At 38.8% G+C, this 14,744-nt stretch overlaps 1 protein-coding gene and 1 long non-coding RNA gene across 7 annotated transcripts in view; one reads left to right on the forward strand and one right to left on the reverse strand.

The window, feature by feature from the left end:
• Window positions 1–14,744, forward strand: part of LOC309658848 (uncharacterized protein) — a gene marked incomplete at its 3' end in the record, with an annotated part of 424,808 nt that overhangs the window by 347,223 nt on the left and 62,841 nt on the right. Inside the window, exon 4 of one of the 5 annotated variants that reach the window (XR_014262420.1) lies at window positions 3,591–3,680. The exons of 3 other annotated variants lie outside the window; for them this stretch is intronic. Coding sequence is in view for 1 of the 2 variants with exons in the window: in XM_082457917.1 (XP_082314043.1) it covers window positions 3,591–3,902 (312 nt within the window). Of the gene's footprint in view, window positions 1–3,590; window positions 3,903–14,744 lie in introns of those variants that run through there. One more of the 5 variants, XM_082457917.1, reaches the window with a different exon arrangement.
• Window positions 1–14,744, reverse strand: part of LOC309658878 — a 112,699-nt gene that overhangs the window by 12,354 nt on the left and 85,601 nt on the right. The window contains exons 2-3 of one of the 2 annotated variants that reach the window (XR_014262430.1): window positions 6,328–6,460; window positions 5,208–5,362 (exon numbers count right to left, since the gene is read on the reverse strand). This is a non-coding gene — a long non-coding RNA (uncharacterized lncRNA). Of the gene's footprint in view, window positions 1–152; window positions 5,363–6,327; window positions 6,461–14,744 lie in introns of both variants that reach the window. The other variant, XR_014262431.1, reaches the window with a different exon arrangement.

The raw sequence follows: 14,744 nt of genomic DNA on the forward strand, positions 1-14,744 counted from the left end.
TGAAAGGCCTGCGCACCGCGATGAAGAGTGGCCCCCGCTTGCCACAACTAGAGAAAGCCCTCGCACAGAAAGGAAGACCCAACGCAGCCATAAATAAATAAATAAATAAATAAAAATTAAAATTTAAAAAAAAAAGAAAGAAAATTATAGACCAATATCACTGATGAACATAGATGCAAAAATCCTGAACAAAATACTAGCAAGCAGAACCCAGCAACACATTAAAAGGATCATACACCATGATCAAGTGGGATTTATCCCAGAATGCAAGGATTCTTCATTATACGCAAATCAATCAGTGTGATACACCACATTAACAAATTAAGGAATAAACACCATATGATCCTCTCAACAGATACAGAAAAACCTTTTGACAAAATTCGACACCAGTTTATCATTAAAAACTCTTCAGAAAATGGGCATAGAAGGAACCTATCTCAACATAATAAAGGCTATATACAACAAACCCACAGCCAACATCATTTTCAAAGGTGACAAGCTGAAACCATTTCCTCTAAGATCAGGAACAAGACAAAGATGTCCACTCTTGCCACTCTCATTCAACATAGTTTTGGCAGTCCTTTCCACCACATTCAGAGAAGAAAAGGAATACAAATTGGAAAAGAAGTAAAACTGTCACTGTTTGCAGATGACATGATATTAAACATAGAAAACCCTAAAGATGCCACCAGAAAACTACTAGAACTAATCAATGAATTTGGTAAGGTTGCAGGATACAAAGTTAATGCACAGAAACCTCTGGCATTCCTATACACCAACAACAAAAAAATCAGAAAGAGAAATTAAGGAAACAATCCCATTTACCATCACAACAAAAAGAATAAGATACCTAGGAATAAACCTCGGTAAGGAGGCAAAAGACTTGTACTCAGAAGACTATAAAACACTGATGAAAGAAATCAAAGATGACATAAACAGATGGAGAAATATACCATGTTCTTGGATTGGAAGAATCAATATTGTGAAAATGACTATACTACCCAAAGCAATCAACAGATTCAGTGCAATCCTTATCAAACTACCAATGGCATTCTTCACAGAATTAGAACAAAAAATTTTTGGAAACACAAAAGACCCTGAATAGCCCAAGCAATCTTGAGAAGAACAACAGACTTGGAAGAATCAGGCTCCCTGAGTTCAAACTATACCACAAAGCTACAGTAATTGAGACAGTATAGTACTGGCACAAAAACAGAAGTATAGATCAGTGGTACAGGATAGAATGCCCAGAGATTAGCCCACGCACATATGGCCACCTAATATACAACAAAGGAGGCAAGAACACACAATGGAGAAAAGACAGCCTCTTCAATAAGTGGTGCTGGGAAAACTGGACATCTACATGGAAAAGAATGAAATTAGAACGCTACCTAACACCATACACAAAAATAAACTCAAAATGGATTAAAGAGTTAAATGTAAGACTGGACACTGTAAAACTCTTAGAGGAAAACATAGGGAAAACACTCTTTAACATAAACCACAGCAAGATCTTTTTTGACCCACCTCCTAGAGTAAGAGAAATAAAAACAAAAATAAACAATGGGACCTAATGAAACTTCAAAGCTTTTGCACAGCAAAGGAAACCATAAACAAGATGAAAAGACAACCCTCAGAATGGGAGAAGATATTTGCAAATGAAACAACAGACACAGGATTAATCTCCAAAATATACAAAAAGCTCATGGAACTCAATATCAAAACAACAAACAATCCAATTAAACAATGGGCAGAAGACCTAAATAGACATTTCACCAAGGAAGACATACAGATGACCAAGAGGCACATGAAAAGATGCTCAACATCACTAATTAGTAGGGAAATGCAAATCAAAACTACAATGAGGTATCCCCTTCACACCAGGCAGAATGGCCATTTTCAAAAAATCTAGAAACAATAAATGCTGGAAAGGATGTGGTGAAAAGGGAACCCTACTGCACTGTTGGTGGGAATGTAAATTGATACAATCACTATGGAAAACAGTATGGAGGTGCCTTAAAAAAACTAAAAATACAATTACCATATGACCCAGCGATCCCAATACTGGGCATATACCCTGAGAAAACCATAATTCAAAAAGAGACATGCACCACAATGTTCACTGCAGCACTAATTAGAATAGCCAGGACATGGAACCAACCTAAATGTCCATCAACAGATGAATGGATAAAGAAGATGTGGCACATATATACAATGGAATATTACTCCGCCATAAAAAGAAACAAAATTGAGTTATTTGTAGTGAGTTGGATGGACCTAGAGTCTGTCATACAGAGTGAAGTCAGAAAGAGAAAAATACCTTACGCTAATGCATATATATGGAATCTAAAAAAAAAAAAAAAAAAATGGTACTGATGAACCTAGTTGCAGGGCAGGAATAAAGAGGTAGACATAGAGAATGGACTTGAGGACATAGGGTGGGAGGGGGAAGCTGGGGCGAAGTGAGAGTAGTATCGACATATACACACTGCCATATCTAAAATAGTTAACTAGTGGGAAGCAGCCGCATAGCACAAGGAGATCAGCTCGGTGCTTTGCAATGACCTAGAGGGGTGGGATAGGGAGGATGGGAGGGAGGCTCAAGAGGGAGGGGATATGGGGACATGCAGATTCACTTTGGTGTACAACAGAAACTAACACAGTATTGTGAAGTTATACTCCAATAAAGATCTATTAAAATAAATAAGCTACAAGGATATATTGTATAGCAGAAGGAATATAGCCAATATTTTATAATAACTATAAATAGAGTATAAGGTTTAAAAATTGTGACTCAATTGTATACCTGAAATTTATATAATATTTTAAATCAGTTATACCTCAATAAAAAAATTTTTTTAAATCCTAGTTGAACTGCCAAAATATGTAACCTGAATCTAATCATGAGGAAACATCATATAAACCCAAATTGAGGGATATTCTACAAAATAACTAGCCTGTTCTCTCTAAAAATGTCGAGTTCTTTTATATACACTGACATCTTCTCCACTCCAAAGTAAAGTCTGAGCAACTATTCTTGATTCCAGGAGACCACAGAGATATGACACATGATTGAATCCTGGACCATGAAGGACCGTGAACTATAGATTAGAAAATAGTGTTGTTTTTTAAAGTTTCTGAAATTTGATAATTACACCCCTAATTATGTAAGAAAATGTTCTCATTCTCAGGAACTACATACTGACATATTTAGGGATAAATGGTCTTAATGTCTACAAATTATTTTCCAATGATTTTCGGAATATGTATATAAAAGTATTGATCTATACATGTGTATGTATATATACATTTACAGAGAGAGAGAGAGAAAGTAGAGAAATCAAATGTTCATAATTGGTGGATCCTGAAGGATACACCTGTGGAACTCCACTTATCCATAAACACTCAAATTTAGCCTTACCTTTCTTTTAATAATGGTATCAATAGAGCATACTATGTTTCAGATACTTTATATCCAATTATCATTTTATCCTTATAACAACTCTATGAAAAACTTTTGTCATTAGGTCCTAGTGAAAGCCCAGAGGACTGAGGTAAGTTCTGAAGCATGGGTGTATTTGTCTCCACAGTGCAAGTTTTTAAGCCTGATGCTGTCTTCCTGCCCTGGACAATGTTTGATGCTCTTTCTTCTATGCTTCCATAGCAGTTTACACAGACCTCTTCTATTGTATTTATCTTGTGATACTGTCATTATGTTTTTAAATATGTGCATCTTACTTTTGCTTACCTTCAACCTAACACAAAGTCTGAAGCATGGTAGGCATCCAATAATAAACAAATCAAGGAAGGAATATGTGCACACCACTCCAGGAAGTGCACTGAAGTGCACCCTGGAGTGGATGGTAGATACATCATCATCTACAATTGCTCTGTCAATATGACATCTACTCACTACATGTAGCTGTTGAGCACTTGAAATGTGGCTAGTCCAAACTGAGATGTGCTGTAAGTATATATGTGCATATTTATTATGAAACATTATTAAGAAAAAATGTAGACTATCTCATTAATATTTTTTCACATTGCTTCCCCACTGAAATAATACTTTAGATGTATTGGTTTAAATAAAATATATGATTAAAATTAATTTTCTGTTTCTTTTTACTTTTTTTTTAAATTATGGTGACCGTAAATTTAAAACTACACATGGAGCTCACATTATATTTCTTTTGGTAGTGCTGGTCTACACAGATGAGCAAGCTACTTTAATGATTCTGATTATTCTTCAAGAGCAGCAATAATTCTTGCCTTCTTCATCCCTTTTGAAAACTAAGAGTAAGGTCTACTGGGGGAGTGTTCTTGAACTTTAATGTACATATAAATCACCAGCAGACAGATTCTGATTACTAGGTCTGGGGCAGGCCTGTGAGTCTGCATTTCTAACAAGTTCCCAGGTGGTGCTGCTGCTGGCCCAGGACCACACTGAGTAGAGAGTGACTGAAGCCAGCCAGGCTTTCATTTGATGCAGGCACTGGCATATAAATATTTCATTAACCTAAGGAAAGTCAGTATATTAGGAAGTCTAATTGCTGCGAACCACCTCTGGTTACATCAGTTAGTCATAAGAATGTGATTTCCCCAGATCTACAATATGAGTTACCACACTATTAATAAAACACTTGCAAAAGTAATAAGCAAACCTTTCTATTAAGGTGATACAGAATTATGCTAGTCCTTTTCTAAAAACACACACAGTATTTTAACAACCCCAGCTGTCCCTCAGGGGACATTATAGGAAGTCAGCAGGACTTAAGGTGGCCCCAAATTCTGGTATTATGGATGCACTTTAGAAATTAGAGATGGACAGAAAATAAGACTATCTTTCTCCTATATGCCCAGAACGCCATTTAAATATTTCTATATCTCCATATGTATTTTTAATGAAAAGCATCTCTAGTCCTATCCATTTCTAGGTAATAACACCCACAAGTTACTGTGGACCAAGAACTATGTTGTAAAACATGTCAAGCAGCAGCCACAGCTGGAGCGATAACAATAAAGTTCCCTGAGCTGTCAAACACCAAACCAGGTATGTCAAGACGCTAAGGAGGTAAAGGGGAACTTGTGATGCACCCTGAGGAAAGAGGAATTCTCTGTAGTGTAGTGCTGAAGACACAACCATTTCCAAGAGGAAACTTTAATAATAGGGAATATTTTTGTGGACTTGTTAATAATACTAGTCTTACCTTTCATCACACTGTGTTGGATTGACTCACCCTGTAAAGTAAGGAATATTCTCATTTTGTAGATGAGGAGACAACATATTAGATGGGAGCCAAAACTTGAATCCAGGGCTTGAAAATTCTAAGTTCCATTCCATTTCCATCACCACCACGTGAACCTTTGGCAAAAAGCAAAAGAAACAAGTTGGAGCATGAGGCCACCTCAGTTAAGGTCTAGTGCCAGCTCTAGGCAGGAGGGTTGTCTGGCAGCCTCTAAGCTTTACCAATATCTTTGAACTACCTCTTCCTCTTTTAACCTTCAAAAACACTCCCCTCAAGGAAATATCTGATAAACACATTCATGCTAAACAAGGAATGTTATTGCTAAATCTTACGTAGCAGCTAACAGGATGGGGGCAAGGAAATCAGCAGAGGAGGGATCCTGAACATCACCCTGGAATCATGTCCCCTGAGGCAATGTAAGGCAAGCCCTGCCTGATTCATTCAGACACCCAAGAACTTCTACCATGATTTACCAACATAAAGAAACAAATTTTTTTACAGTAGTCATGAAAATAAACTCACAGACAGATGATCTAAACATGGATTTGAGATGAGCCTACACTGACTATCCATTTTGCTTCTTTGGGTATTTTTTCTGTTTGTTTCATATTAGTATTTATTAATGAGCAGAGCTTAGAGAAAACACATGTTTAGTGAAGGTTGATGCCTTTTTTTTCCTCAGCTCATGATAGGTAAGATGATAAATTGTAGATGAGGACTGCTAGGAGGCAGAAAAAGCAAGTGGATGTTACCATAGAAAATTAGTGGACCATGCAGATTTTCATCCAAGTACTACGTTCTTCAAACTAGTTATAAATAAAGGAACGTTAATTGAAATGGTTTTTCCTGAGACCATCAAAACAATATGCTGAACCCAGGAAGATTTCATCTGTAATTGATTAAGATTCTTATGTACTTAAAAGACCTGCTTTTCTGTGTCTGGCTTTTGCTGGTCCCTTCAGTGTTGTCACACTGGTCAAAAAGGAATTTCTCTTTATTACTGGAGCAGTATAATTTAGCAATAAGAAAGAAGCATATGACAAGAGATCACCTATCACATGAGTCAGTGTGACAAACTTACTTAAACACAGATGAGATTCCAAATCATGGCACGCACATCTTCTTAAGCAGTGTCAGTGTGGCTCTTTGGTTTGCATTTATGTGGAACATGATTCTGTCTCTGTCCTAAAGTGAAACTCGATTCAGTGGAGCCCCTGGAAGGCACAGAAGAGACGTCACAAGTGAAATAGATGTTTGCATCAGTTGCAAAAAGATCGAGTTTTAATGGAGACAATACTTTAAGTTAATGAACCTTGTCCTCAAGGTCAAGTTGTTCTGGCAACATTCAGAAAAGAAACTCCATTCTAGCGGTATAATTTCTACTTTTCCAAAAAATACCTCCTCAAGTTCCTGATTATCCCCTGGTGGGGTTCTTACCTTGCAGAATAGTTTTAGGTTTCAAAATTGTGCCACCCACAAATTGATAACTACCTAGCAGATCTGGAAATACCCTTCCCCTGTCCACCCTCAAAACTCTTCCTGGTTACTGGTGAAAAATACAGCTTGAAAGTCAACTGAATAAGCAGTAGTATAAAAGGCAGATAGCATTAAAAAAAAATCCCTATATATTTATCACCCAAATTAAAGGCCTATGGCAAGGACATGAAAACAGAAAAAGCAGAGTTGACTATAAATGAACATAAATGTGTAATTTGACTGCATCATCAAGTTCTGACTCAACATCAAACCTTTTCCTGGGGAACATGCTGGGGCATTCTTCTCTCAAATGAGGTAGAGAGATGTTAATACAAACTTGAAGCTCTTAGTTGTGGTAGCTATCATGTTGATCTTGTTTTCCTATCAGAGAGCTTACCTAGCTATAAGAAGTGAATGACCAGGGGGAGGAATCAATATGGTATAGGAGTAGGACATGGAGCTCACCTCCTCCCACATATACATCAAAAATATATCTACAAGTGGAACAATTCACACAGAACATCTACTGAACACTGGCAGAAGACCTCAGCCTTCCAAAAGGGCAAGAAAACTTCCACATAACCAGCAGGTAGGACAAAAAAAAAAAAAAAGAAAGGAATTGGGATGGGACTTGTGCACCAGGGAGGGAGCTGTGAAGGAAGAAATGCTCCCGCACTCTGGGAAATCCCCTCACCAGCGGGGAGACCAGCCTGGATGGAGGGGGAGCTTCGGAGCCTCAGAGGAGATCACAGCAACCAGTTTGTGGAAGGCAAAACAATGAGTGACCTGCACAGATGATACTGCTACACTGTGCTCTCCAGCCTGAGATGCTCATCCACTGGTGCAGGAGGGGGCTGGGAGCTAAAGCACAGGCTTCAGAGGTCAGACCCAGGGAGAGAACTGGGATTGGCTGTGCAGAGACAGCCTGAAGAGGCTGGAGTGTGGCAACTGAGGGTGCACTTGGAATAAGCCTGAGCCTGCCAGAAAGGCAAGGTGCCATTGTTGGGGGGTGCACGAGGAGAGGGACGGGACTGCCATAAGGAGCTTCTTTCCCTATGCTCACGCTCTTAGGCAACAGGACACCACCTACAGAAGCTGAACTCCAGGTGTAGGAATGAGCTGCCGCCACCATCATAGGTTCCACAGGTGGGCACAGGACACCGCCATTGCCAAGAGACCTGAAAGCAGGCCCCAGTTGCTGCCTCAGCTGTCCCAGGAGTGTGTGGGCCATCACCACTGCTGTAGGACACGCAAGCAAGTGTTGTCCCTACTGTCCCAGGGGCACGTGGGCTGACGGGACCCATGAGCAAGAACCAAGTGCTGCCCCCCATTGTCCCAGGAGTAAGGGGCGGCTGCTGCCTCTGGGAGACCCATGAGTGGGCACCAGTTGCTGCACACCCCATCCAGGGAGCACACATGAGATGTGAGCAGGCGCCAATCGCTGTCCCTGCTCTCCTGGGTATTCACAGGCTACCACTATGGCTGGGAGACCCGCAGGTGGGCGCCAATAGCTGCCCCCGCAGTACTGGAACTGTGCATGGGCCACCACACCTACACACCCCATATCAAGGGGACACCCTGAGGAAAGAGGCAGCAAGCATCCAAACTAAAAGCAGCCTCTCGATTCCAGACAAGATGGCAGAGTACGAGAACTTGAGCTTATCTCCTCTAATGAAAACACCCAAATCACAACTAACTGTTGAGTGACGATCAAAAAAAGACTCAAACCTACCAAAGAAGACAGTCTACATCCAAAGACAAAGACGAAGCCACAACAAGATGGTAGGCGGAGCACTTTCATGATATAATCAAATCCCATACCTGCTGCGTGGGCAACACACAAACTTCAAAATAATTATATCACTGAGGTTCTCCCACACGAGTGAGAGTTCTGAGCCCCAGTCAGGCTTCACAGCCTGAGAGTCTGGCATCAGGAGGGAGAGCCCCCAGAGCACTTGGCTTTGAAGGCCAACGGGGCTTGAGTGCAGGAGCTCCACAGGGCTGGGGGAAACAAAGACTCTACTCTTGGAGGGTGCACAAAAGATTTCATGTGCACTGGGACCCAGCACAAAGCAGTGACTCTATAGGAGCCTGGGCTAGACCTAACTGTGGGTCTCACAGGGTTTCCAAGGGGAGGGGAGGGGAGACGGAGGTTAGCTGTAGCTCACTGCAGGGGCAAGGACACTGGTGGTGGAGGCCCCAGAGAATACTGATTGGCATGAGCTCTCCCAGACCTGGCCCCACCCAAGAGCATGCAGGCTCTAGCACAGGGACACCTGTGCCAAACAAACAGCAGGATAGGAACAGAGCACCACCCATCAGCAGACAGGCTGCCTAAAGTTGTACTGAGCTCACAGCCACCTATAAACACACCCCTTTACATGGTCCTGCCCACCAGAGGGAATAGACCCAGCTCCACCCACAGGGGGCAGGCACCAGTCCCTCCCACCAGGAAGCCTGCACAAGCCCCAGGACCAACCTCACCAACCAGGGGGCAGACACCGGAAGCAAGAGGAACTACAATCCTGCAGCCTGTGGAAAGGAGACCACAAAGAGAGAAAGTTAGACAAAAGACAGCAGAGAAATATGTTCCAGATGAGGGAACAAAATAAAAACCCAGAAGAACAATTAAGTCAAGTGGAGATAGGCAATCTACCTGAAAAAGAATTTGGAGTAATGATAGTAAAGATGACCCAAGATCTCCTAAAAAGAATGGAGGCACAGATTGAGACGGTACAAGAGATGTTTAACAAAGACCTAAAAGATTAAAAGAACAAACAAACAGAGGTGAACAATATAATAACTGAAAAGCAAGATACACTAGAAGGAAACAATAGCAAAATAAATGAGGCATAAGAACGAATACATGAGCTGGAAGACAGAGTGGTGGAAATCACTGCCGTGGAAAAGAATAAAGAAGGAAAAGAAATGCAGACAGCCTAAGACACCCCTGGGGCAACATTAAATGCACCAACAGTCGCATTATAGGGGTCACAGAAGGAAAAGAGACAGAGAAAGGGCCTGAGAAAATATTTGAAGAGATTTTAGCTGAAAACGTCCCTAACAAAGGAAAGGAAACACTCAAGTCCAGAAAGTCCCATATAGGATAAACCCAAGGAGGAAAACGCCAAGACACATATTAATCAAACTGACAACAATTAAAGACAAAGAGAAAATATTAAAAGCAACAAGGAAAAAGCAACAAATAACATACAAGGAAATCCCCATAAGGTTATCAGCTGATTTTTCACAGAAACTCTGCATGCCAGAAGGGAGTGGCATGATATATTTCAAGTGATGAAAGGGAAAAATCTACAACCAAGCATATTCTACCCAGCAAGGTGCTCCTTCATATCCAATAGAGAAATCAAAAGCTTTTCAGACAAGCAAAAGCTAAGAGAATTCAGCACCACCAAACCAGCTTTACAACAAATACTCAAGGAGCGTCTCTAGATGGAAAAGAAAAGGCCACCGACAAAAACAAGAAAATTATGAATGGGAAAGCTCACCAGTAAAGGCAAACATATAGTAAAGGAAGGAAATCATCCACATACAAATATATCAAAACCGGCAATTGTGGAGAAGAGGAGGTACAAATTCAGGATACTGGAAATGCATTTGAAATTAAGAGGCCAGCAATTTAAAACAATCTTGTATATATGTAGACTGCTATATCAAAACCTCATGGGAACTGCAACCCAAAAATCTACAAGAGATATACATACAAAAAAAAAAAAAAGTAATCCAAACACAACACTAAAGTTAGTCATCAAATCACAAAAGAACAAAAGAGGAAGGGGAGAAAAAAACCTGTAAAAACAAATGCAAAACAATTAACAAAATGGCAATAAGAACATACAGATCGATAATTACCTGAAATGTAAACAGATTAAATGCTCCAACCAAAAGACACAGACTGGCTGAATGCAAACAAAAACAAAACCCGTATGTATGCTGTCTACAAGAGACCCGCTTCAGATCTAGGGACACACACGGACTGTATGTGAGGGAATGGAAAAGGTATTCTATGCAAATGAAAATCAAAAGAAAGCTGGAGTAGTAACACTCTTATCAGACAAAATAGACTTTAAAATAAAGACTGTTACAAGAGACAAGGAAGGACACTACATAATGATCAAGGGATCAATCCAAGAAAAAGATATAACAGTTGTAAATATATATGCACCCAACATAGGAGCACCTCAATATATAAGTCAAATGCTAACAGCCATAAAAAGAAATTGACAGTAACACAGTAATAAGTGGGGGACTTTAACACCCCACTTACATCAATGGACAGATCATTCAGACAGAAAATTAATAAGGAAACACAGGCATTAAATGACAAATTACACCAGATGGACTTAATTGATATTTATAGAACATTCCATCCAAAAGCAGTAGAATACACATTCTTCTCAAGTGCACAAGGAATGTTCTCCAGGATAGATCACATGCTGGACCACAAAGCAAGCCTCAGTAAATTTTAGAAAACTGAAAACATATCAAGTATCTTTTCCCATTACAATGCTATGAGATTAGAAACAAATAACAAGAAAAAAAACCTGTAGAAAACACAAACATGTGGAAGCTAAACAATATGCTACTAAACAACCAATGAATCACTGAAGAAATCAAATAGAAAATCAAAAAATAGCTAGAGACAAGGAAAACAAAAGAATGATGACCCAAAACCTATGAGATGCAGCAAAAGCAATTCTAAGAGGGACGTTTATAGCAATAAAATCTTACCTCAGGAAACAAGAAAAATCACAAATAAACAACCTAAACCTACATCTAGACCAACTAGAGAAAGTAGAACAAACAAAACCCAAAGCTAGTAGAAGGAAAGAAATCATAAAGATCAAAGCAGAAATAAATGAAATAGACAATGAAGAAAACAACAGAAAAGATCAGTGACTCTAAAAGCTGGTTCTTTGAAAGGATAAACAAAATTGATAAACCTTCAGCCTGACTCATCAAGAAATAAAAAGGGACAGGGCTCTAATCAATAAAATTAGAAATGAAAAAGGAGTAGTTACAACAGACACCACAGAAATACAAAGGATCAAAGAGACTGCTACAAGCAACGATATGCCAATAAAATGGACAACCTGGAAGAAATGGACAAATTCTTAGAAAGGTACAATGTCCCAAGACTGAACCAAGAAGAAATAGAAAATATAAACAGACCAATCACAAGTACTGAAATTGAAACTCTGATTAAAAACTCCCAACAAACGAAAGTCCAGGACCAGATGGCTTCACAGGCAAATTCTATCAAACATTTAGAGGAGAGCTAACACCTATCCTTCTGAAACTATTCCAAAAAACTTTAGAGAAATGAACACTCCCAAACTCATTCTATGACGCCACCATCACCCTGATACCAAAACCAAAGATACCACAGAAAAAGAGAAAATTACAGGCCAATATCACTGATGAACATAGATGCCAAAATACTCAACAAAATACTAGCAAACCAAATCCAACAGTACATTAAAAGGATCATACACCATGATCAAGTGGGATTTAACCCAGGGATACAAGGATTCTTCAATATCCACAAATCAATCAGTGTGATATACCACATTAACAAACAGAAGAATAAAAACCATATGATCATCTCAGTAGATGCAGAAAAATCTTTTGACAAAATCCAACACCCATTTATGATAAAAAAAACTCTCCAGAAAGTGGGAATAGAGGAGACATACCTCAACATAATAAAGACCATATATGACAAACCCACAGCTAACATCATACTCAACAGTGAAAAGCTGAAAGCATTCCATCTAAGATCAGGAACAAGACAAAGCGTGTCCACTCTCGCCACTTGTATTCAACATAGTATTAGAAGTCCAAGCCATGGCATTCAGAGAAGAAAAAGCAAAAAGGACTCCAAATTGGAAAAGACGTAAAACTGTCACTGTTTGCAGATGACATGATACTATACATAGAAAATCCTAAAGATGCTACCAGAAAATTACTAGAGCTCATCAATGAATTTGGTAAAATTGCAGGATACAAAATTAATACAAAGAAATCTGTTGCATTTCTATACACTAACAACAAAAGATAAGAAAGGGAAATTAAAGAAACAATCCTATTTACCATAGCATCAAAAAGAATAAAAATCTAGGAATAACCCTACCTAAGGAGACAAAAGTCCTGTACTCTGAAAAGTCAAAGACGCTGATTTAAGACATCGAAGATGACACATACAGATGAAAAGACATACCATGTTCTTGGATTGGAAAAATCAGTATTGTCAAAATAACTATACTACCCAAGGCAATCTACAGACTCAATGCAATCTGGATCAAATTACCAAGGGAATTTTTCACAGAACTAGAACAAAAAAATTTTTTAATTTGTAAGGAGACACAAAAGACCCTGAAGAGCCAAAACAAACTTGAGAAAGAAAAACGGAGCTGAAGGAATCTAGCTCCTTGACTTCAGAACATACTGCAAAGCTACAGTCATCAACACAGTATGGTACCAGCACAGAAACAGAAACATTGTACACACTGCTATACTTAAATGGATAACTATCAAGGACCTACTGTATAGCACAGGGAACTCTGCTCAATATTCTGCAAGAACCTAAATGGAAAGAGAATTTGAAAAAGAATAGTTACATGTATATGTATAACTGAATCGCTTTGCTGTACATCTGAAACTGACACAACATTGTTAATCAACTATACTCCAATATAAAACAAAAGTTTAAAAAAAACATAGATCAATGGACAGGATAGAAAGCCCAAAAATAAACCCACTCACCTATGGTCACTTAGTCTATGACAAAGGAGGCAAGACTATACAATGGAGGAAAGACAGACTCTTCAATAAATGGTGCTGGGAAAACTAGATAGCTACATGTAAAAGAATGAAATTAGAACGTTCTTTGACACCATACACAAAAATAAACTCAAAATGGATTAAAGACCTAAATGTAAGACCTGATATTATAAAACTCTTAGAGGAAAACATAGGCAGAACACTCTTTGACATAAATCAATATCTTTTCCATGCTGTCTCCTAGAGTAATGGAAATAAAATCAAAAATAGACAAATTGGACCTAATTAAACTCAATAGCTTTTGCACAGCAAATGAAACCATAAACAAAATGAAAAGACAACCCACAGAATGGGAGAAAATATTTGGAAACAATATGAACGACCAGGGATTAGTCTCTAATTTACAAACAGCCCATGCAACTCAGTATCAAAAAATTAAAAAATAAAAAAATGGGCAAAAGACCTAAATAGACATTTCTCCAAAGAAGACCAACAGATGGCCAAGAGTCACGTGAAAAGATGCTCAACATCAGTAATTATTAGAGAAATGCAAATCAAAACTACAATTGAGATATCACCTCACACCAGTCAGAATGGCCACCATCAAAAAAATCTACAAGCAATAAATCCTGGAGAGGGTGTGCAGAAAAGGAAATGTAAATTGGTACAGCCACTATGGAGAACAGTATGGAAGTTCCTTAAAAAACTAAAAATAGAGCTACCATGTGATCCAGCAATCCCACTCCTGGGCATATATTCAGAGAAAAACATGGTTTGAAATGATACATGCACCCCAATGTTCATTGCAGAGCTGTTTACAATAGCCAAGACCTGGAAGCAAACTAAATGTCCATCAACAGATGAATGGATAAAGAAGATGTAGTACATATATACAATGGAATATTACTCAGACTAAAAAAGAATGAAATAATGCCATTTGGAGCAACATGGATGGACCTAGAGATTATCACACTAAGTGAAGTAAGTTAGAGAAAGACAAATATCATATGATATCACTTATATGAGAAATCTAAAAAGAATGATACAAATGAACTTATTTACAAAACAGGAACAGACTCACAGACTTCAAAAACAAACTTATGGTTACCAAAGGGAAAACGTGGGGGGTGGAGGGGGGATAAATTAGGAGTTTGGGATTAACATATACACACGACTGTATATAAAACAGATAATCAACAAGGACTGTATAACACAGGG

Source organism: Balaenoptera physalus (assembly GCF_965194825.1).
Source record: "Balaenoptera physalus genome assembly, chromosome: 3".
Lineage (NCBI taxonomy): Eukaryota > Metazoa > Chordata > Mammalia > Artiodactyla > Balaenopteridae > Balaenoptera > Balaenoptera physalus.